This window comes from Rhinichthys klamathensis, unplaced genomic scaffold, assembly GCF_029890125.1.
Source record: "Rhinichthys klamathensis goyatoka isolate OS25496 unplaced genomic scaffold, OSU_Roscu_1.1 h1tg000170l_1, whole genome shotgun sequence".
Lineage (NCBI taxonomy): Eukaryota > Metazoa > Chordata > Actinopteri > Cypriniformes > Leuciscidae > Rhinichthys > Rhinichthys klamathensis.
Genome location: NW_026606701.1, coordinates 2,658,345 through 2,682,857, shown reverse-complemented (window position 1 = coordinate 2,682,857; position 24,513 = coordinate 2,658,345). Strand labels below are relative to the sequence as shown.

At 38.3% G+C, this 24,513-nt stretch overlaps 1 protein-coding gene across 1 annotated transcript in view; it reads left to right on the top strand.

The window, feature by feature from the left end:
- The first annotated feature begins 2,037 nt into the window (after positions 1–2,037).
- The window catches only part of mthfd1l (methylenetetrahydrofolate dehydrogenase (NADP+ dependent) 1 like), a 56,523-nt gene continuing 34,047 nt past the window's right edge, over positions 2,038–24,513 (top strand). Inside the window, exons 1-16 of the mRNA XM_056259922.1 lie at positions 2,038–2,326; positions 11,424–11,508; positions 11,595–11,645; positions 11,922–11,975; positions 12,081–12,205; positions 12,410–12,510; positions 14,377–14,513; positions 14,850–14,961; positions 15,362–15,444; positions 15,779–15,876; positions 16,001–16,174; positions 18,355–18,491; positions 18,813–18,859; positions 19,312–19,419; positions 19,602–19,676; positions 21,933–22,035. Of these exons, the coding sequence (XP_056115897.1) occupies positions 2,091–2,326; positions 11,424–11,508; positions 11,595–11,645; positions 11,922–11,975; positions 12,081–12,205; positions 12,410–12,510; positions 14,377–14,513; positions 14,850–14,961; positions 15,362–15,444; positions 15,779–15,876; positions 16,001–16,174; positions 18,355–18,491; positions 18,813–18,859; positions 19,312–19,419; positions 19,602–19,676; positions 21,933–22,035 (1,726 nt within the window). The 5' untranslated portion in view covers positions 2,038–2,090. The remainder of the gene's footprint in view (positions 2,327–11,423; positions 11,509–11,594; positions 11,646–11,921; positions 11,976–12,080; positions 12,206–12,409; positions 12,511–14,376; positions 14,514–14,849; positions 14,962–15,361; positions 15,445–15,778; positions 15,877–16,000; positions 16,175–18,354; positions 18,492–18,812; positions 18,860–19,311; positions 19,420–19,601; positions 19,677–21,932; positions 22,036–24,513) is intronic.

Genomic DNA, 24,513 nt, shown 5'->3' with positions numbered 1-24,513 from the left:
ACAGATTAAATCTAACAATCGCTTATAAGTTATCATATCATGCAAAACCGTGCAAATTATATATGTTCTCAAATTGTTAATGTTAACAACGTCAGCATTGCGTGACTACATGTAATGTCCTTCCGATATAGGCTATCCTTGTTTTTGCATGGGCCGGTTGCAGTCTCTTTTTTTCTGTAGCCACTCCGAAGTCCGAACGAAGTCTTTTACATTTTACAGCGGGTGAATCTCCAGTTGTCACTGGTGATTGTCGTTTGAACCTTTCTGGATCTGCCATCAAATTGATAAGTTTAATTATATCAAGTGCAGTGAGAAAAAGCTATAAATCTCCACCTCCAACATCCTCACACGCAATATAGCCTATACTAGCCGAGACTCCTTCTTTATGTGTACAGATGTGACGTAATGACGCAAAGACATGCTCGACTCTCCCGCGGAAATCCACCAGTACCACTGGAATTAAAAACTTTATTACAAGCTTATACCGCTTTGAATCGAGCTAAGGCAAGCAGATAGTTTTGAACACTGGCTGGTTATGTATTTTCTCAAATATGTATTTTGGATAATTTTTAACCCAAAAAAAAGCTACGGACTGCAGCTTTAAACTAACAACCCTTTACTGAAAACATAAAATAACACTTATTCTCTAAATTTTCTCTCCTTGCACTCCCTTGAAAATCATGCTGGGAACTCCAGATCTACTGCTCAGTTAGTTGTCAAAAATGATTGTCATTAAGTAAAGTTCACTTTTAAATATATTAGGTGGATTGAACACAACAAAGTTAAGTTGTGTCACAATGTTCAAAAATCATGTTGCTTTAGCTGATTGCAATTGAACTAATTGTACTGAACAAGAGGCAAACATATTTTTTTAATGTACTTGTGTTATAAGATTGTGTTCCAGGGACAACTTTGTTAAATATGGTGATAACTAAAACACACACAGATGTGCTGTAAATTCTGTTGATTCACCTACCACCTACTTTTTTTTTCAAAAGTAATACTTTTATTCAAGTTATGCAATAAATAAATCAAAAGGGACAGTAAAGACATTTATAGTGTTATAAAAAATGTATCACGGTTTGCAGAAAAATATTAAGCAGCACTTCATGTTTTCAATATTGATAGAAGAAATGTTTCTTGAGCAGCAAATCAGCATATTAGAATGATTTCTGAAGGATCATGAGACACTGAAGACTGGAGTAATGATGCTGAAAATTCAGCTTTGCCAGCAAAGGAATAAATTATATTTTAAAATATATTCAAATAAATATTTTACATTGTAATAATATTTCACAATATTATAGTTTTACTGTATTTTTTATCAAATAAATGCAGCCTTGGTGAGCAAGAGACTTCTTTCAAAAACATTTTAAAAACTGATCCTAAACTGTTTGAACTATAGGCAACGTGCAAACACAAAACTCATGACATGAATGTGACTGCTGGATTGGGACAGGTTAATGTAATGACATCAATTAGACAGTACTTTTCCTATTGTGCTCCCTTCAATCATTCTGTTTGAAAGAAACTGCCACTGCCAACAGTGTGACTTGGCCTACTTAGTTTGCTGAGTCTTAGGCTAAATATCTTATCTTTGCAAATGTATGATATGTCAAATGAATAAAAATATAACTTATTGTTATAAGTTGCAAACTTCTAGTGCAAAGGGTTTCCTGTAAAATGACACCAAAACTGTGTATTTAGGCCAAAGTATGTGGGAATGGGAAGCTTTTTAATTTGGGTAGGCCAAATCCAGGCGGAAATCCCCAAAAACGGCAAGGATTGTAAGAGGTTAAACAACAACAGAAATAATAGCTACTAATGTGTAGTACAGATTTGTAAATAGAAAGAAAATAACAAGTTAACAAAAGGAGAAGATGTTGCACAGTAGGTGAGTCATTAGTTCTTGCTCAGACTTGTGAATAATTATTGCATACATGCTAAGTGTGCATTTCCTCCTTTGTGTGCATTGCGCGCGCCACTCTGTCGGGCACGCGCTTGACTTGTCTACTAGTCCAGTTCTGCTCGAGATCACCTTGAGCATCAGACAAGACACCGCTGCTTAGCAACTCCAAACTAGGAGCACGATGAGACTGTCGGTCGCTTTTCGCCATGCACATCGGAGTCACGCGAGCATACGACGATCACGCGCCTGTGTCAAAGTTTTAAACCCGGAGAAGAACAGATTCATACCTGATAATATCGCTGTTTCTTATCTATCGGTTCGGGAAGCAAGTTCGACCAGCGGCACAACTGAAACGGTAGCGAGCTTTAAAAGTCATCCACGAAAAAACGATGGACCGCTGTATGAAAGTGCTGTTGGGTAAGAATAAAACACGTTATTAAGTCCCTAATCGGACAAAACTTAAATGTTCTAAAACACGCTGAAGGGTTTTGTGATTGTAACAGTTGTGTTTGGCTTAACGTTATCTGTCTTGGCGTTGATTTGTTTCCACGTGCTACCGGTGTTCGGCGGCTAGCTGATGTAACTTCTGCCTCCCATTAGTCTTCCGTCTGTATAGACGTGTATACAGTACACCCTTTATGCACAATGGACACAGGCTACATATCTATAACGTGTTACTGTCTGAATTAAATTTTGCTACCAAAAAGTGGCATTTAGTTTTAACTAAGTTTGAAAGCATGTCGTTATTTGTAGGTAATGTGTCCTTATTTAACCCGCTCTCCTGGTTGGCTATGACAAAACTGACTTTCTTCACAGATTTAGATGTGTGTGTGTGTGTGTGTTATCAGAAATAACCGAAATTTGTTGAATTTATTGAAAATGTCATGAATTAAAATCACTAAAAACGCATCATTTTTATATCAGTTTTATTTCATGTCGACCCTGAAAATTATGAGGTAAGACCTACTAACAATGTTGAAGCTATGTTTATTATTCAAAAAAGTAAAGCAGGATTTACCATGAACCGACATCTTATACATCCTCTAGATAAAAACAGTTTGAGGTATTTTTTTTTTTATTTCAATAAGAATTTCTTTCTTTGGCTCCTTTTAGAGTTGAAAGTATCAGGGTTAATACGTTATTTTAAATCCATGGGAGTGTTACACCATCAATTAAAAAAAATATATAGGGGTGAAATCCCTGTCATACATGACCACCACTCCTACAAGTGACAGAAGATGTAAGACTATAGTGTAAGGGGTATACAGTCAAAGACCCAGAACCAGATATGAAGAATGAAGACCCGGAGTCAGAATTATAAAAAATTAAAGAAAAGTTTTACTGAAGATAGTTTGCATTTTCATCAGCAGAAGTCAGCTTCAAGACTCACAGGAGTTCGTAGGCCGCCTCCCTTACAGTTACAAAGATCACAGCAGTTATACCATTTCCAAGGTCTAAGCTACGTCATTGCTTACAGGTTGAATGATTCTCATTGGCTAAGAAACATTAAAGCCTAAACAATTTAACACATGTGAGGAGATAGGGGTGCCTATCGCCATTAGTAAAGATAGTTGTCGTCCACTCATTGGATTTAGGCCTGTGGTGGCCTCGCAGGTTAGAGAAGGGCGCCGGGGTGTCTGGTCCGACCGTCCAGAACCTACATAGAATGTCATACGCACACACACAAATAACAGACACTAGCAAATAACAGCTCCCATCAAGGCTGAAGAGAGTCTGAGCTCCTTATTATCAGTTAAGTATACCAAAACATACTGCTAAAACATTCACTCGTTTGGGAGAAAAACAGATCACTGGCATTTACTCCCAAGGAAGGAAATATACTGGAAAGAATACATTTTAATACAACAATTAAAGTTTGATAGTAACGCTCAATATAGCTTGACCATATGTCCAACGAAGGATCATATGTGCCCACGCTGCCTTTAGGACCCTCTAACCTTTCTACTGATCCCAGAGAAAGAGACAAACGGCCTTGTGGGTTACGTGGCCTTCGTGTCCTGCGTGTACTACGTGCAATCTCAAAGTAAGATTGGGATGCACCTAAAAGAAACTGGTTACTTGCATCCATGCATTTAAGAAAATATAATTTCACAGGCACAAGAATATAAAAATTATTATGTGATAATGAATATATTTGATTATTGATTTTTATAAAGGAAGTATATAACCATTCAAAATGATATATGATTATATATGTATTTGAAGAGGCAAGGGATTTTGACCAACCCTTCAGTCCCCCGTTTTAGACCAATGTGGGGTCCAATACCGCCACGTCTGGTCTAACCAGTGAGGTCACTACGGAAGGGAGGAGTGGTGACGCATGCTCCCCTGACGGGTCACACTTGTCTCTTCACCTCGTCACGGACATGCTGGATACTAAAAATTCCAGTCCCCATTAAGAGGCTCTCCCACCTTCCACTCACAACAGGACATCAATGTCATTCTTCCTCAGTTTATCAGTCAGGTTAAAATTTTTATAAAACACATAACTGATTACGAAACAAGTACATATTTTTTCTTTGGAAGCCAGGCTAAATAAGCAAGCACTATTGCTGTATTCCTAGCACGGGCTAGATCCACAGTCACTACTCAGATCCTAAATAAAGACATTGTCTATAATCATGAATACCAGAATATATGCACTAGTTTTTTTATTTTTTTATAAAATTATGATTTCCAAATCCTTTTATTATAAACAAAGTTGGATGGTTAATCCATTATTTTCACTACCCCTTTTATAGACCCTTTAGGTTCAAAACAGAATGGTTGTCTAACTAAAAATAAACAACAAACAATAAAATATTAATAATTAAGACCCATAATAATCGATGTAAGCCCTTTAAGTCTTTACTGAAATCATCCTTCAGTTTACAGTCACCTAGCATGTACCATTTTAATTGTATAACATCTTATACCCTTTTTTGTTTGTTTCAAAAAATAGAAATGAAATAAAACAAATTCACATCATCATTTCAGTCATTATTTTACCACTAAAATATAGGATCGTTCCCCATTCTGCTTAATAAAGCTTTTGTTCATTCCTTATCCTTATATAACTTGAATCCCTGTCAATCATACAATGTCTAACCCTAACCTTTTTCATACCATTTAAACTTAATTTGACTTCCATAAATCCTATCAGAAATTGTATTTTCATAACATACATTTTTTTCTACTATATTTCTTCCATCTTGCCCTACATGCCAGTTCCTTCTGCATCCGAGTCTCTCACCACTGTCAGCCTAGTGACACTTAAAGTTCCCTCGTTAGGGGAAATCATGGTATTTTATTAATTCTTCAATACTCTTGTTTTCTTATCATTAGCTTCAACTTTATTGTTCATTTTAACTACTTCTCACAGTATTTGTCTCAGTTCCACTTATCTTTACAGTTTTACAGAAACCAAAATATTATGTTACTCAGATCCCAGCCCACAGCCATATAGCTGCTTTCTCTTTTTACCTTTATTAAATTGTAGTTTTCTTAGACATCTAATGTCATACATACATTTAAGGGATTGAGAAATAAAACCTTTTCTTTTTAGAAGTTATATTCACTCCTTCTTTGTTCGCCCTCCGGCCTTTCAATAAAAATGAGGGAGCTCACTCTGGATAATTTGGATAGTGACTTAGCCAATGTGTCACTTTGTCTCTCTGCCGTCAAGTCTATATATATATATATTTTTTTCCTACGTTTATCCTTATGATCCCACCTAGTTGTCTATTTAAATTTAGACCCTCAGTTGAATTTAGACAAGAGTTTTACCCCATAATGGACGGCAATCTTCTTTACAATTCCAATTTATATAAAATACTAATCCAGAGAGTAATTCAGTTCAATATCATAAATGACAAAAGCATTCATAATTACCAATAGCAGACAGAGCTGGAAAACCACTCCAATTAAAGCTCGTCCCATGTTCTGCATTGTCTTTTCATCAGATTGTCTTAGAATTATCAACTTTTTTAAAGTTGGTCATTTCACTTAACCCATCTGTAATGATAAAACACTAATTCCAGAGGTTAATGACACAATATCCTCAAAATCAGGAAATAATAGTACCCCAAACTAATACATACAAGACATAAAGTGCTGTCACCATCATACGCACTCATACTAGACACACATATGTTAACTGTTCATTTTCAATATTAATTTTTCTTTATGTTATTGCTAAAAAAGATTTAAATTTTAAATAAGATTTTAAACTTCCCATTTTCCGGTAGCTTCTACCTAATTTTACATGGTCTCCCAACCAGTTTCAAAGCATGTCTTGTTCATTATTCATTAGAATTTAACGAGGTCAGCTGGGTTGTTTTGTTTCATTATCATTATTTTGCTTCAGCTTGCTCTAGCAGGCCGATAATGGAAAGACAGACACAGTTACCATCCCTTCCTCTGCTCAAGCAGTCTCTCTCACTATAAATAAATTTCTAAGACTGTAACTTATATAAAATGTAATATTAAATTCGTTACAATAATCTTTGACCATTCACCTTGTTATCCAGACTTTTCTCAAATCTACAAAAGCTGTCTTCATCTTTAGCCACCACCATGTCTAACGACCTTCAGGAGTTAAAACTATGTCATAGACCTATTAGTTCAAAATCAACACTATGATTTTCCTTGCCCATAAGGCAAACCAGTACATAAAAAGTTTTGCTACTGTCTCCACAACAACTAATGGGAATCACTTCATGGCCTCAGCTGGCTCTTGAAAGCCCACTCCTGTTAGCCCTTTATCTATAATCTCCATCAGGGTGTTTTCCCCTGGCATATTTGCAGACGCTTGTCACAATAAAAAAAAAACAAGCCATACAATGAATGCGGTTTCTGGTGATTGGTATTAGAGGAACACTCACGTTTCGGGGTCAGACTGTCTGTAACTCCTCACAGCGCATCCGCCCTAACGATAAAGGATGCTGCTGGCCTCACAGTCATCCGCTCCACTCTCATACCTTTCTCACATAAACACCTCCATCTTGAGATGCCCAGTGACTTTACGTGATCCACTCTGGCTTGGGTTGCCCCCTGTCTGGCCAATAGAAGGTCTTACCCGTCATTGAGTAGCCACTCGTGCCCACTGGTGACCGCTCTTTCCCATCACAGGCTGTTTGCTTCAACAGAACTCAGCTGTTTTCTAGAGCTTAGGAAAGGCACGTTCAAGAGTCACCAGAGCCATTCCGATTGCCTAATAGTGTTCACATAGGGAGACAGGTCAAAAACAACAGTATTTAATCACTTAAATCCATTAACTATCTTAAAAGCAGCAACCTAGCTACTTGGATTATACTCAGTGAATTTAGATCACAACCGTACATTCAGTGTACTTTTCCGTCTGCCCCTCCCCCGTTTCATGGTGGGGACTAAGATCAGACAAAGAAGTTACGGGTCCTAAAATAACCTAATCAAAGATGTCACTACAAATAGCTTATTATCACTTATGACACCGACTCAGGTAACAGCTTTTAGCTGACATTGACTGAGAGAGAGACATTGAATGAGGGAGGGACTGGTACACTGCACTCTGAACGTCTAACTTTATCTACCATCTTTTAACTCTATCCCAGCTTAAGGCATCTTTGCCAGATATTACATACGGTTTCAAATAAACATATTATTTATATTTGTCTTTTGCCCACACATCAGGAAATTTAGGCATTACAAATTTCCACTCAGATTGAGTCTGTTGCACTGGCAGTTTCAGCCACAGCACACATCAGATTCAGATAAGCAAACTGTTTCATTACAGCCAATAACAAACTTATCTTTTGAAAGCAAAACATCAGCTTCTAGTTCATTCATGGTCAACTTTTCAAGCTGTTTGTTTAATCAGCATTTAGCAACTGTTAATCCAGTACTGCTTCTGCTTATTTGTTCTTACATAAAAATAATTATTCTAGTTCTCAATAACGTTTCACATTTCTCAATCTCAATTTTAATTGTCAAGTTCTCAACCATAGTTTAATATTTGACTTAAGATTTCTCTTGGAGTTTATCAATCTCCAATTAGGATTCACACACTAAGTTTGACGAGGCAAGCACTCTCTGCTTGTGATACTTTTGCAGTTATTGTAAATCATCTGTGAGATTAGTCTCTCTATATCATCTAAAACCTTTTTAAAATGTTGAATTACAACACAATCATCCTTTTAGTTACTTTGATATATTTTGCAACTCACATTTGTTGGAGTCATTAATTTTACATCAACCTGTATTCATCAATTCACTTATAAAAATTAGTATTATAGATCTTTTCTTCAAAAGGGTTCATGTGTCAGCCTCAACGGCTCCAACAAGCACGCCCTTGAAGCAGTGTGTCCCATTCAGGAATGTAAACAGAGCCACTGATTAAGCAGTTCTCTGTATTCTTTTACAGTCCACCAGTGGCGGATTTAATCATAATAACCCAATCATAATCTTCATCATTATTATTGGCAGAACATTAATTTTCATAAGCTGCAAAATATTCTAAGTTGTTTTCACAAAGTGTCTGTTTAACTTTAGTCGCTTGTCCAGGGAAATTATCCCAGACCCAGAATTTCTTTCACTTGCTTCTTGTAATCATCGTAAGCAATACGAGGCTAAACATTTTAATTTCTCTGTTTCTTTGTTTGTTTGTAGCCAGTCAAGTTGTTTAAATTTCCAATCAGAATCAAAATCCTGACTACCATTTACTTTCTTCATTTCATTACTCAACTTCATTTCTGCAAATTTATTTAAAGTGAGGGCTTTAGAGCACAGCTGCTTACAGCGTTTGCTTCTCCTGTCTCACTATTTGTTTCAGGACTCTTCAGGTTACTGATTAAGTTATTACATTTTTCTGCCATATCTTAATCATGGTTCATACTCACCTGAAGTTATTGCAGAAATGGAGGCGGCGATCTTTGAACAACACAGCTTGGCTTCTGCGTGATGAAACTGCAAAGTATACTCCAAAATCACAGTTACATATACTGGTCCATGCCAATTTGGGTCACAACTTTTTAAATTTTTCTCTCGGAATTGTTCCTGATGCATCCCTGGCAAACAACCCTATTATTGTTAGTATCCCTAACTGCCTGATTCACTTCACTAAGTTCGGGGATCCCCTATCTGAGATGGAAGAGATTGAGCAGGTTTACGGTGCCACTGGACCTCTAGCCCAGGGACGTGCTCTGCTGGGGTGGTGCTACACCAGTAATGCCCAGCGGGGCCCCCACAGAGCACGCTTCGCTTGCGCTGTCTGCTGCCGTTACCCTTAACGACGCTCTCAGCGACTTCTTATACTGTCAGCAGTATAATTAACTTACTCCTTCACTCGCCTCATCGGAGTGAAGCTTCACTCGCCTCATCGGAGTGAAGCTCTCCCGCTCTCCTTCAAAATCTCTTCCAGTCAGACAGCCCTAACAATTAACAAAAGCTTACTACCTTGTTTGTTGATTTGCCAGGGGTGTCACCGAGAATAATTGCCTGCGCATCCTCCACCATAACTGTAAGGGGTATACAGTCAAAGACCCAGAACCAGATATGAAGAATGAAGACCCGGAGTCAGAATTATAAAAAATTAAAGAAAAGTTTTACTGAAGATAGTTTGCATTTTCATCAGCAGAAGTCAGCTTCAAGACTCACAGGAGTTCGTAGGCCGCCTCCCTTACAGTTACAAAGATCACAGCAGTTATACCATTTCCAAGGTCTAAGCTACGTCATTGCTTACAGGTTGAATGATTCTCATTGGCTAAGAAACATTAAAGCCTAAACAATTTAACACATGTGAGGAGATAGGGGTGCCTATCGCCATTAGTAAAGATAGTTGTCGTCCACTCATTGGATTTAGGCCTGTGGTGGCCTCGCAGGTTAGAGAAGGGCGCCGGGGTGTCTGGTCCGACCGTCCAGAACCTACATAGAATGTCATACGCACACACACAAATAACAGACACTAGCAAATAACAGCTCCCATCAAGGCTGAAGAGAGTCTGAGCTCCTTATTATCAGTTAAGTATACCAAAACATACTGCTAAAACATTCACTCGTTTGGGAGAAAAACAGATCACTGGCATTTACTCCCAAGGAAGGAAATATACTGGAAAGAATACATTTTAATACAACAATTAAAGTTTGATAGTAACGCTCAATATAGCTTGACCATATGTCCAACGAAGGATCATATGTGCCCACGCTGCCTTTAGGACCCTCTAACCTTTCTACTGATCCCAGAGAAAGAGACAAACGGCCTTGTGGGTTACGTGGCCTTCGTGTCCTGCGTGTACTACGTGCAATCTCAAAGTAAGATTGGGATGCACCTAAAAGAAACTGGTTACTTGCATCCATGCATTTAAGAAAATATAATTTCACAGGCACAAGAATATAAAAATTATTATGTGATAATGAATATATTTGATTATTGATTTTTATAAAGGAAGTATATAACCATTCAAAATGATATATGATTATATATGTATTTGAAGAGGCAAGGGATTTTGACCAACCCTTCAATAGAAATAGAATAGAAATATAAAGAATTCCCTGGACAGTTCTGTTCATTTTAGACAGGTTTTATATTGAAGCAACAACAAAAAAACAACACTTGGTCTTTTTTTTTTTTTTTTTTTTTTTTTTTACAAAATACTCTCCTGTGATGGACACTTGTGTGAATTTAGACTAAATCATTGCCAAATCAAACCCTACAAGTGACCCCTATGTATCTCATGGATATCTGTAAATGGAGTCAAAGGTCAGGTAGCTGCTACAAAGGATGGTTAAAGTAATCAGTAAAAGATGCTTTTGCAGCCAGACTTACAAGAGATGCTTACAATGATGCAATAGACTCTTCGGTAACTATAAGATAAGTTTATCTGCTACTAGTTAAAATGTGTTGTCTAACCTGCTTAAAATGATTATATTCAGCTAAACAAGACTAATTACTCATAACATTTATTCTAATATTTAATTTGTCTTTATTGGTTTCTGTCAGATAGCACAGCAACAGGACATCAGTATAGTTGTTATATTATGCTGCATGTGTGTGCCAGCATAAGAGTTTTAAACTTGCACAATCTGTGCAGGCGCAGGGTGAAGTTGTTTCAGTATTTAGAGCAGTTGAAGATCTACTTGAAATGTTAAAAAATCTGAGAAAAAATATTTGAGTTTAGTTAATGTCTTATTGTAATGATATAATGTTTGGCCTAAAACTTGTAGCTAATGCTCTTTTTGACCTGAGGTTCAAGATGTTGGAGTGTCATTTGATGTTTGAAGCGTGGTTGACATTGATTTTTGGAGCAGAGCAGTCAGCAATAGATAACCAAGTTGTTTAAAACGCTTATCAACTTTGTAAGCTTGATTAGTTATAAAAACAACAACTAATGTTGTTTTTTATGTGTTTTATGCTCATTTAATGAAACGTTCTGCCCTGTTATTGGCAGTTAGTGAACATGCAGAATGCTAGTATTGATGAAATATGCGATGAAACCCCTGAGTTAATGGTTAAATATATTTGTTTCCATCTCATTTACAGTGACATTGTTCAGAGGAGCAGAGAAGAGCTCAAAGCTATTAGAGAAACCAACCCAGGCCTCAAACCTACACTTGCTATCATACAGGTGTGACTAGAGAGCATATGTGTCTATCTGTTGGTATGTTAATGAATCTCAGACACTAAAAACTGGTATGTTTTTACTTATGATAGGCTGGTGAAGATGACAGTTTGCTGGAGATGAATAAGAAGATGGCTAGAAAGGTATAAATATTTGTCTTCTCATCTGTTCAACATCACTATTTTTCATGTACAGTGATCAAGGATCAAGGGGTCAAGGTTTAGCTGATCAACACCCCTTCAAAAAACCATTACGCCTATGGCGGGTCCCCGTAAACCACATATACAAGTGTGTGTGTTTGTTACAAGTAACATGCAAATTTTCCATTACATCATAGTAGTTTTTCTAGTGACCGATAGCTTCTATAGATATTATGTACCACCTTGAATTTGTTGTGTTTTGATTGTCTGTCCATACAGATCGGCTTAAACGTAATGCAGATTTGTCTTCCACACCAGTGCACAGAGGAGGAGGTCAGTGATATTGCTAATCTATAATGCAATAAATAGCTTTTGTGAATAAATACATATAACTGCCAGTGCAGTTCTGTCTCCTGAATTTTTGCCTCTGTTCTACAGGTGATCGAGGAGATCTTGCGGTTAAATGAGGATTCTCTTGTTCATGGCATTTTTTTGCACCTTTCTCAGTCCTTCCTCTCCAGAAGTGTCTTTAATGCCATCAAGCCCCAGAAGGATGTGGATGGGTAAGCTACAGTTTTGTAGTTGCAGCATGTTGTGTGTAAACGGGGTCCAAAAATAACTTTTTGTGGGTAATTTGAGAACTTATTCACTGTAAATATATTCTATCTGAAATGATACTGTATTTTGCACGCATTTAGTAAAAAAAAATTTGTGGGTTGAAACTGTTTTCCACACAAAGACACTTCTGTTTGTGTATGTGTTTGCAGGGTCTCTGACCTTAATGTTGGCCGTGTGGTGTTGGGGGATCAGAGAGATGGCTTTGCCTCACCTGTTGCTGGAGCTGTGCTGGAGCTACTTGCCAGGCATGGTGTGTTATGTTTGTTTATGCGTTTTGACATACGTTGTTAAAATACATACACTCACCGGCCACTTTATTAGGTACCCCATGCTAGTAACGGGTTGGACCCCCTTTTGCCTTCAGAACTGCCTCAATTCTTCGTGGCATAGATTCAACAAGGTGCTGGAAGCATTCATTAGGGAGTTTGGTCCATATTGACATGATGGCATCACACAGTTGCCGCAGATTTGTCGGCTGCACATCCATGATGCGAATCTCCCGTTCCACCACATCCCAAAGATGCTCTATTGGGTTGAGATCTGGTGACTGTGGAGGCCATTTTAGGACAGTGAACTCATTGTCATGTTCAAGAAACCAATTTGAAATGATTAGAGCTTTGTGACATGGTGGAAGTAGCCATCAGAGGATGGGTACATGGTGGCCATAAAGGGATGGACATGGTCAGAAACAATGCTCAGGTAGGCCGTGGCATTTAAACGATGCCCAATTGGCACTAAGGGGCCTAAAGTGTGCCAGGAAAACATCCCCCACACCATTACACCACCACCACCAGCCTGCACAGTGGTAACAAGGCATGATGGTTCCATGTTCTCATTCTGTTTACGCCAAATTCTGACTCTAACATCTGAATGTCTCAACAGAAATCGAGACTCATCAGACCAGGCAACATTTTTCCAGTCTTCAACTGTTCAATTTTGGTGAGCTCTTGCAAATTGTAGCCTCTTTTTCCTATTTGTAGTAGAGATGAGTGGTACCCGGTGGAGTCTTCTGCTGTTGTAGCCCATCCGCCTCAAGGTTGTGCGTGTTGTGGCTTCACAAATGCTTTGCTGCATACCTCGGTTGTAACGAGTGGTTATTTCAGTCACTGTTGCCCTTCTATCAGCTCGAACCAGTCTGGCCATTCTCCTCTGACCTCTGGCATCAACAAGGCATTTCCGCCCACAGAACTGCCACTCACTGGATGTTTTTTCTTTTTCAGACCATTCTCTGTAAACCCTAGAGATGGTTGTGCGTGAAAATCCCAGTAGATTAGCAGTTTCTGAAATACTCAGACCAGCCCTTCTGGCACCAACAATCATGCCACGTTCAAAGTCACTCAAATCAACTTTCTTCCCCATACTGATGCTCGGTTTGAACTGCAGGAGATTGTCTTGACCATGTCTACATGCCTAAATGCACTGAGTTGCCGCCATGTGATTGGCTGCTTAGAAATTAAGTGTTAACGAGCAGTTGGACAGGTGTACCTAATAAAGTGGCCGGTGAGTGTACATGGACGTTAAAATGTCCAAAATGTTTCACAGACATATAATGCTAATTCTACCGAATGTAGTGCCTCTAAAAGTAATTTAAACAAAGATGCATGTACACTACTATTCAAAAGTGTGGGGTTGGTAAGATTTCTTAAAATGTTTTTAAAAAGACTTACTCACCAAGACTGCATTTATTTGATAAAAAAAAGTAATATTGTGAAATATTACTACAATTTAAAATAACTGTTTTCTATTTTATCCTATTTAAAAATGTAATTTATTCCTGTGGTGTTATTCCAGTCTTCAGTGTCTTCAGTGTTCCTTCAGAAATCATTATAATACGCTGATTTGGTGCTCAAGAAACATTTCTTCTTATTATTAATGTTAAAAACAGTTGTGGTACATATTTGTTTAGGACTATTTAATTAATAAAAAGTTCAAAAGAACAGCATTTATTTTAAATAGATTTTTTTTTGTAACATTCAAATATTTATATCACAATTGATCAAATGAATGTGCTTCCTGAATAAAAGTGAAAAAGTTTTCTGACCCCTGACCTTTAAATGGTAGTGATTTTTAGTGTAACATAATACTTGAGCATTTACATTTTTGTTCTCGCATTTAGATGCCCCATTGGTTGGCAAGATGGCAGTGCTGGTGGGTGTAAAGGGCCCCCTGAAGGTGGCTCTTCAGTTCTTGCTGCAAAACAATGGCATGATTGTGCAGACCTGCCAGTGGAGCTCAAAGCACCTGCAGAAACAGGTAAATCAGCTGCTAGATCTGTGGGATTTTTGATTTTTTTAGGTCAATTTGAATGCATAATTTGCTATTTGTACCAGCAGGGGGCAGTGCTGCTTTATTTCATGATGTACATTTAGATAAATCATGTGAGGCTTACACTAATTGGATTTCTTTCTTTCTTTCTTTCTTTCTTTCTTTCTTTCTTTCTTTCTTTCTTTCTTTCTTTCTTTCTTTCTTTCTTTCTTTCTTTCTTTCTTTCTTTCTTTCTTTCTTTCTTTCTTTCTTTCTTTCTTTCTTTCTTTCTTTCTTTCTTTCTTTCTTTCTTTCTTTCTTTCTTTCTTTCTTTCTTTCTTTCAGATCATGGACTCAGATGTGGTGGTATTGTTAGACACAGGCCACAAGGGCCTCCCACCCACCTGGTTAAGACCAGGGGTGGCAGTCATCAACCTTGGCTCTGCCCTAATGGAAGGTATATTTCTTCAAAGTAAAGCTGTAATGCTTGGCAGACATTACAACAATTGATTTTTACATTGCTGGTATATGTAAAACATTCAGGGCACTACTTCTTTGCTTGCGAAGTGTCATTTGAGAATTGAAGGAACTATTTTATTGGTACAACACTGGATGTGAAAGACAAGCATGTGATTTCTCCAAAAAAATAATTAAGTCAGGCATGTGGCTTTCTTCACCTTTCATTACCTGCCATTACCTGCCATCTCTTTAATAGAACTTAATGGATATAGAGGCCCATGCTATTTCCTCCATAACCCACAGAGATTTCATTAGTGTGGGAACATAAGACACTGCTAATTGTATTTCCTTAGATGCTCCGTCTGGGCCAATTGTTCATGTGTGATCTTATTTTCTAGAACACGGTGACAGTTGGGAGCCCAGGATGGAAGCTAAATCTGATGCAGGAGTTGGGCCTCTAAGTGTTGCGCTTAGAATGCAGGTGAGAGGTATTCTGTTGTTGTTTCTTCTTTCTATTAATGTCTTTAAAATAGGCTAAATTATTCTGTCAACTTTATCAAATCTTCAGAACCTGTGATTAGCCAATTTAAAGATTAATGTCTTTGACGGTTAAATATTTATTAAATAATATATAAAATCAATTATATTTATGGTGCATATTCCCACACTACAATTCAAAAGTTTATGGTCTAAAAGATTTAAAATGTTTTTTAAAGAAATTAAACTGTTTTCTATTTGAATATATGTCAAGATGCAATTGATTTTTTATTATTGTTTGCTGAGATGTTTGTAGCTGTGTTATTGTGATCTGTTAGCATGTAGTGAGGAGCAGCAGGAGGTGGTTAGAAGAACAGGAGTACCAGTCATGGAGGCTCCGCCCACTAAAACTTCAACCACTCTCACCCGTGCCAAGGTACGAGCACCCTTGCCTTTTGGTTTCTACAAAATATGCATCGCTCTGACTTTTGCTTGTGCATTTGTGCAGAGAATTAATTAGTCTCACCTTTTCTCTGTTTGGATGTTTCTGTAACCCTCAGTGATATAGAGATCTCCAGGGCACAGACTCCCAAGCCCATATCCCAGCTGGCTCAGGAGATTGGGCTGCTTCCGGAAGAGCTGGAAGGCTACGGGATCACCAAAGCCAAAGTCCGTTTGTCCCTCCTCAACCGCCTCCAACATCAGCCTGATGGCAAATATGTCCTGGTGGCAGGGTGCGACATACATTTTTACTTCTGTCATTGAAGTTTAATTCATATCTCAATACTTATCTAAACTGATACGACGATAAACCACAAAGGTCAGAAAACTTAATTTGTTGATCAGGGGCCGTATTCACAAAGAATTTTATCTTACCACTAGGAGTACTCCTAAATCGCACTAAAATATTTTAGCTTGGAGTTTTCTCTTAAAAGTTATTCACAGCGCCTTTCAGACCTACTCTTAGTAAGGAAAAATGACAACTCCTAAACTAAGAGTGAGTCTTCGTTGCTATGGATGACGTCACTTCTCAGGCACGAGCTTCCTCGCAATGATCACGGTGATTGGTTGTTAGATGACAGGGCCATCATGCGGATCATAACACAGACGCAACAAATCATGGAATTACGACATCTAAATATGTCTGTGTCCTACACAAAATAATAATAGTAATGTCATCGAAATGCATATATAATGACATGTTTGTGCAGGCCCCAGTGAAGTGTAATTCTAAAAAGGCAGAGAGAGAGAAAAGTCGTGAATTAAAATAAATTAAATCAAGGTAGCCTAATACCCTAATGAAAACCTCCACTTGCCTAATAATGAAAAACAACACTTGCATTAACACTTGCTTGGTTAATTGACATCCTATTAGCCTAAATAGACTACTTAAAGCAAGGAAATGTTGCTCTTATTGAAGTAATGTAATAGTTGAATGACAGTGGATTATGAAGTCGCCAAAACCGTAAAAGAAAGCCCAACTGGACGCAGGATCAGTTACTGCTGCTGGCCGAGTTGGTGCTAAAAAAAAAAAAAAAAAACATAATAAAAGTGAAATTCGGCACTGGGATATCAAGCAAAACTAAGCCTGAGAATGGGAGATGATTTGTTTGCAGATCAATGCAGCATTCCCGCTTGTGTCGCGGACCCCGGACGACTGCGAGAGGCGGTGTTGTGCGCTACAATCCTTTGTGAATAGGTCTTAGTGAGTTAGGAGTCCTCTCGACTTCTTTTAAGCTGTCCCAGACTTAGGTGCTACTTTTAGGGCTAAAATGCTTCGTGAATTACTCTTAGTGAAAAAAATTAGGAGTCCTAAATTTAGGAGTGACACGCCCATTATTTTTAGGAGTTGCTCCTAAATTCGCCAGTTAGGAGCTACTTTTAGCCTTAAAATTCTTTGTGAATACGGCCCCTGGTTATTTAATCTGTAAATCTGCTTCTTTTTTTTTTTCAGTCGGTTAAGGGAAGATGGAGTCATGACCACCATTTTTGTATTTCAAGAACATGAATAAGATATATACTAATACTTTCAGAGGTCAAAAGCATTTTAGGAAATCTTCAGGTCAATGTTTGTGTGTTTAGTAACACTTTAGTTTAGGGTCCAATTCTCACTATTAACTAGTTGCTTATTAGCATGCATAGTACTAGGATATTGGCTGGTTATTAGTACTTATAAAGCACATATTAATGCCTTATTCTGCATGACCATATTCTACATCCCTTAATCCTACCCAATACCTAAACTTAACAATGACCTTACTATTAATAAGCAGTAATTAGGAGTTTATTGAAGCAAAAGCCGTAGTTAATAGTTAGTTAATAATGAGAATTGGACTCTAAACTAAAGAATTTTCCCGCTCAAGTCCTTGTGCGCGTTTGTACGCTGCCTCTACATTCCTAGAGAGAATGATTGGTTGACCCAGGGATCTTATCTACTGCTGGCTCTCAAGCCCACCATGAGCCTCCCTTTCATCCGTGTGTGTGAAGCGTGGCTCGGTCAGCTCCGATCAGGGGCTCAGGGTCTCTTTTATGTGTGGGGAATGCGCAGACCCCTGGCTTTATCAGCGGCCACTTCCCTCTCCCCTAACTCTCCTTCTTTAAGTCCCGCTCTTTGTTCTGCCTACAGATGCTGTGAAGCAGCACTGCCCTCCCCACCCGGCCTACTCAATTACTGTCAACCACTGGCATGCCTTTACTGCACTGCCAAAAAAGCTAGTCCACAAAGAGAGGGAGAGAGGGAGAGGGAGGCAGGATGCTGATGGGCAGAGGGTTTGCCGGCTGTCTAATATAGTGAGATCAGAGGGAAAAAGAAAAGGGAGGAAGGGATAAGGATGAATAGATGTAGATCCACAACCTCCTCTCATTGAATGTGGGAAAGCATATGTTGATAATGTTTTCGGTCTATGTTTTTCAGTATAACTCCCACTCCTCTGGGTGAGGGGAAGAGTACAGTGACCATAGGTCTGGTCCAGGCCCTCTCCGCTCATCTCAAGCTGAACTCCTTCGCTTGTCTGCGACAGCCTTCCCAGGGCCCAACGTTTGGAGTCAAAGGTGTGTTTTTGTCTGTTTGCTTTACATTAGTTTGATATTTTAGTGTATGGATAACAATAACTAACAGCAATTTAAGGAATCATAGATGCACTTCCCGAAGGTTGTACCAAAATGTAGACATCAGAATTAAGCAACCTTCTAAGATAATGTGGCATCACGTGTCCTTTGTATATTTTCAAATCAGTCACTTATTAGGCTGTACACAGCAAGGCAGCTCACAAAGTCTTGGGTCAGAGCTAATGTCTGGCTATCTCAGACATATTGCCTTGTTTTCATTGCTGTGTGTTTGTCAGTCTGCTTCATTATTTTGTCTCCCTGCAGGAGGGGCGGCGGGCGGGGGATACGCACAGGTCATTCCTATGGAGGAGGTGAGCGACAACAGACATCCTGTCTCCCGCTATCACACAGCCCTTTCCCTTAGTATGCCACAACTGATGAAAGCCCTTGAAGAACTCACACAGACATTGAGACTAAATAAACAAATTCACTAGTGGTCTCAGACTTTTGGACTATGCACTTTCTTTTGTTTTGTGCTTTTATAATTGATTTTCTTTTATTACCAGTTAATATCAGCAATTCCATTCAATTTGAATGGAAAGTTTAAATGGAAAAATAATAACATAATTAAGAATTTCTTCTTAAAATATCCACATTTTGCTTTTTAATGACTCATTTTTCAAAATAGTTTGACTTTTATGTCTAGTTTAGTTTCATACTACATTTTGAATCCTAGATTTTCAATTTGATCTCAGACTTTTGGGCAACACTAAATGTGTCTGTGTGTTAATCAGAAATCTCTCACTTTCTCTGTTTCTCTCAGTTTAATCTCCACCTCACAGGAGACATCCACGCTATTACTGCAGCCAATAATCTAGTGGCGGCAGCTATTGATGCCCGCATTCTCCATGAAGCTACCCAATCAGACAAGGTAAACAATCATAATGTACAGGTATTTGTGATTTCACACAGGACTGTATCCCTGGGATTCAATGTTGTGGCCAATCAATAGTTAGTTGATCAATAGCAGTGTAATTAAAGGGGATTGTTTCTGGTTCTATACAAGGCTGCTTTTTTATTACTTCTTTCAGCTATTTTTTTTTTGTCTTATAGGCCCTGTACAGCAGACTAGTGCCGTCTGTTAATAGCGTGAGACGCTTCTCTCCTATACAGCTGGCTCGCCTGCAGGTGAGTCTGAAAGAGATCTTTGTACCTCTGACTTTTTTAACTTTTATTACTTCATAATGCCCTCATCATTTGACACAAAAGTCACTAGAGCAGTGGATTTCAATTAGTGGGATGGGAGCTTCAGCAAACCTCCAAGGGGACTCTAAATTACTTAAAGGTGCCCTAGAATGTTTTTTTTTATTATTTTATAATGTTTCCTGGGTTAACCTTATAATGTTAGTATGTTTTTTAGATAAAAAATAATCATAATTTAGAAATAAATGGCATTTTTCCTAGCCTGCTTTTAGCCTCTGATTTGAACACTCTGTTTGAAGGGGCGTGTCTGCTGTGGGAATCAGTGTAACCGCGGCCACTGCTGTGATTGGCTGTGGGATTCAGTGTAACCGCGGCCACTGCTGTGATTGGCTGACATGCTTGCATATGAAATAGCAACGCATTACATGTGAAACTCTCTCCCGAATACTTTTACTACTGCTATTATACGTTTTTACTATAACAGCTATCGAGATTAACGAATCGTGAGATGTTTTTAAAGTATTTAGATCTATTCCCATCACATAAAATGTTGCCGTGATGAGCATTGAGCAGATGACAGTCTGTTGATCGCGAGAATTAAGATCTTATCATTGCAAAGCAGTTTCTGCACTCTCTCTGCTTTCACCAATGCAAACACGATGATGTAAATACAGTAAGAGCTTCGTTGTGCAGTGTAACGTGCGTCATTGATTTCATAACGAGTTTGGCAAGTGTCCAGATAAACTCGCGCTGTGTGGAAAGATTGTTCTCTGATCGCTTTCTGTATATAATTTGTTCACAATTTAAATACGATTATTTTCATCCTACTAAAAGAAACGATGTGAAGCTGATATTTTAGTCACTGGTTTGACTTACTGATGCATAAACAGTATTGAACAATTTTGAGAGAAAGATTACCTGTCTGAACTTGAACAATTACTCATCAGAAAGTGTTGCTTGGTAGCTCGATCCGAGGCCAGCTCTGTATTGGCCCAAGTTGAGGAAACACTCGGTGAAATGTTTGGAAATTTCCAGAGAAAATAAAATTAACCCATTGTTTCTTCAGAGGCTCAGATGAAGGAACTAAAAAATACTTTTGTGTTCATGTGTACATCCACGCTGAGCAACTCCCATGCTTCGGCTGCGCAGTTCCGCCTGGCATTGAGGGCTGGCATTATGCAAATATTTGGAAGCGTACATATTAATGATCCCGACTATTGCGTCACAGTCGGTATTGTGTGGAGAACCGACCGTTTTTCAGGGGTGTTTTTCATAAACGTGAATTAAATGAGAACGCGAAAACAGTCCAGTTTGAGATTCACTTTATGTCATGTCCATGCACTGAACTCTTGTTATTTGACTATACCAAGGTAAATTCAATTTTGAATTATAGGTCACCTTTAAAATTATGTAAAAATAAGACAAAACAAGCATTAAGATAAACTAAAGTTACTAACATTTCTATTTATTTCTTATTTTAGTTCATCCCCTCAATTATTTTATTTTTTCATATTTATTGAGGAATCATTGAAGGCTTTCTGTAATCCTGGATAAATTGGGTATCTAATTTTAAATGTTTTTATAAAAACAATTTATACCTGGCAAAGTCATATATATTAATAAAACCTGTGGACATTTTTTAAATTACGTTACTTTTTTCTAGTTATGCCAAGCAAAACATTCTATCAGGTTGAAATTGAAAAAATAAATGAATTAGTTTTTAGTTCTTATCCAGTAAATAGGAACTCTGTAAATATCTGAATGCAGTACATCTGGTAACCAACAGGGGCCCTCATACAGCCACTGCGAAACTAGCGATTTCTTTCTTATGAGGATATAATGCACAGGAAGTCTCAGCCGTTCACAAGTTTCAGTGTTTTTCTCTTTTTGTTTAAGTTTTGTGTTATGTTGACTGTGGCACAGATAAGTTGAGAGACTTATTTAAACACAAACTGTTTATGTTTGCTCAGGGACAAGATTGGGTTGACTTACATTTGGAAAGGCAAAGCTGGTAAATCTACAAGAGAGACAACCAACGTTTCTGAGAGAAATCTAATTAAAAAGATGGTCTGAAAGAAATTTACGATGACCACACAATTTCCACAATTTCTGAGTCAAGGCCAACACTTAGAGCAGTAATAAAAATGTTTCAATAGTAGGTTTGTTTAATGTGAATGATCAGCTTTTTCATCATGGTAATCAGTGCACTTGTGTCTGTCTTTTCCTCACTGTTGTTTTCAGCGTCTTGGAATAAACAAATCTGACCCCAGTGACCTCACACCGCAAGAGGTCAGCGCATTTGTTCGTCTTGACCTTGACCCTGAGAAGATCACATGGCAGCGAGGTAGGATCTTGTGCAATGTGGATTGCTTTACTGTTCTTCATATGGTACGAGAATCCCTCGATGTTTGATGGGTCACAGAAAGATTTAGAGATTGTGGTGCAGGAAATATGATACAGAAGACAGTCAGTGAGCTGAAGCAAGCAGTATGACACAATATGTGGCCATCGGCTACATTTTACTGATTTATTTTTTCAATCGGATAGTGGCAGTTTTTGAGAACTAGTCCCTTCTTGAACACATGCAGTTCCGGGTCTACCCTTCGCACCTGGGAGGGATGCCAAATGTAGACCTTCTGCGTCCGGTTATGACGCATTGGCCTCTGATAGCTGCGATCACTGGGGGATGAGATTCAGCTGGATTGGGGTGTTTCCCATTTCACTCGTGGCCGCCTGGGAACATCTGCTGCCTTTAGCCTACATTCAGAAGATAGTGCTGCAATGACTGATGGGATATTTACTCTGTCAGTTCAAAAGTGCACATTAAGATGAGGGGCCTGGAAGATTAAGAACAGCTTTACATCTCTCTCCCGCTGCGAATGCGAAACTGTCTGTGTGTTTGAGAAGATCCTCACAACTTTCTCTGTGACGTTCATAAATGTAATGCTTAAACCGTTAGGGTTTCCCATGTTCATTATAGGAAGATATCACAGTGAATAATGATGTTATTAATCTTCAGATGAAATGTTTTCGATGTGCCATATGTTATGCTGTGGTTTATGTACACTGTTCTCACAGATAGATGAATTGAAACCGATACACAAGAGGAATATGGGAGACAGCCAGAAAGCAGACTTAACCATTGTTGTCATTTTTGTTGCCCATGACATGTTTAAAATGAGGCTTATAATAATAGTTCTGCATTTCTATGAGAAAATACCAGAGGGTTTGAATTCTTTCCCCTCCATCTTCCTGGCCCTTTGGGAGTTGTGTTTGTCTCATACTGCCCACTCCTACATTTAGCTTGGCTCCAAGAAAAAAAAAAACAGAAATTCAAAAAGTCTTTGAGGAATGCATGCTTATTGCAAGGTTATGGTTTTGCTTGGCGTCCATCCCTCTGGGTCTCTTTAGGTCATTAGTTTTTTGAGATTCATTAGATTTTCTCATACATCTCCTCTGCAGTGACTGCCAGATCTGAAAAATCTGTCCAGCTTGCAACACTTAATGTCCAGCTGAGTTCCCTTATGACATGATTCTCTCCGGCCGTTGTATTCAGATACAACGCTGCTACCTTGAGCAGATAGAAACTGCAAAACAATGTGATGTTATTGCAACCTGATAAAAACAATATTGTATTTATCAAAAAAAATATGAATAAAAATCCTGAAATATTGCAATTGAAACGTAACGAAGTAAGTTGTTGTGGGTAGGAGGAGGTGGAAAATGTCGAACGTTCACAAACTTTACTTTCGTTTTGGGTGTATTTATATATTAAAGGCGGCAGCCCCTCACGGACGACTGGCCGCACACACACACACACACACACACACACACACACACACACACACACACACACACACACACACAAACACAAACACAAACACAAACACAAACACAAACAAACAAAACAAAACGTACTGTAAAGGTCCAGGCCTGGTCCTCTCTTGTCCTTCACTGTTGTCGTTCCTCCTTTTATGCTTCCGAAGCTCCTCTGTGAGAGAAACGAGACCGGTGTAGCACCCTTAGCCTGGTCTTGCTTGCCACACAATAGATTTAAAATGCTTAGTTTTTATCATAGGTAGTTGTATAAAGGACAAATTCACCCAGAAATGAGAATTGTCATTACATCTTAACATCCATTATGGCTGTCCTTTGCACACTGCCTGGTTAATGAACACATCTTTCTTTTCAGCCAGGCATTTTCAGTTAATCTGATCCTGTTCACAAAACGGGTCTGAATGATTTTGGTTAAAAAAAAAAATGGTACAAAGTCTATTTGTCTGGAGGACTAGGAGTGACCCTTAAAAATAAAATGAAGGCATAAGTACCCCGACAAGTGAACTGTCCAAATAAACAACTGTGACAAATAGATAAAGAAAAGAATTTGACATATCGGCATAGAATAGAAATTGGCAAATTTACTAAAATAGAGAAAATTAAATATATGGTTTTAAAAAGTCTATTAATTTGTCAATTCAAAATGTTTAAATAAAATTAGGGAGGAATAAGTTATCAATTAATTAAAGTGTCCGTCCTCTGTATATTTGAGGTGAAGATAATCAGTAAATTGTGACAAATCATGCTGCTTCAGGCAACTTGGAGTATAGTGCACCGGTCATGTTGACTACTTTTATAGGGCTTTTACAGTATGTCGTTTTTGAAGCATGAAAGTTTCGGTCCCCATTCAATTGCATGGAAATGAGTGACTAGTACATCCTTAATTATTCATATAGGGTTGGAGCTTTCCTGTAGCTCAAACAGTCGAGCGTTGGCGCTTGCAACGCCAAGGTCATGGGTTCCATTCCCAGGGAAAGCAAGAACT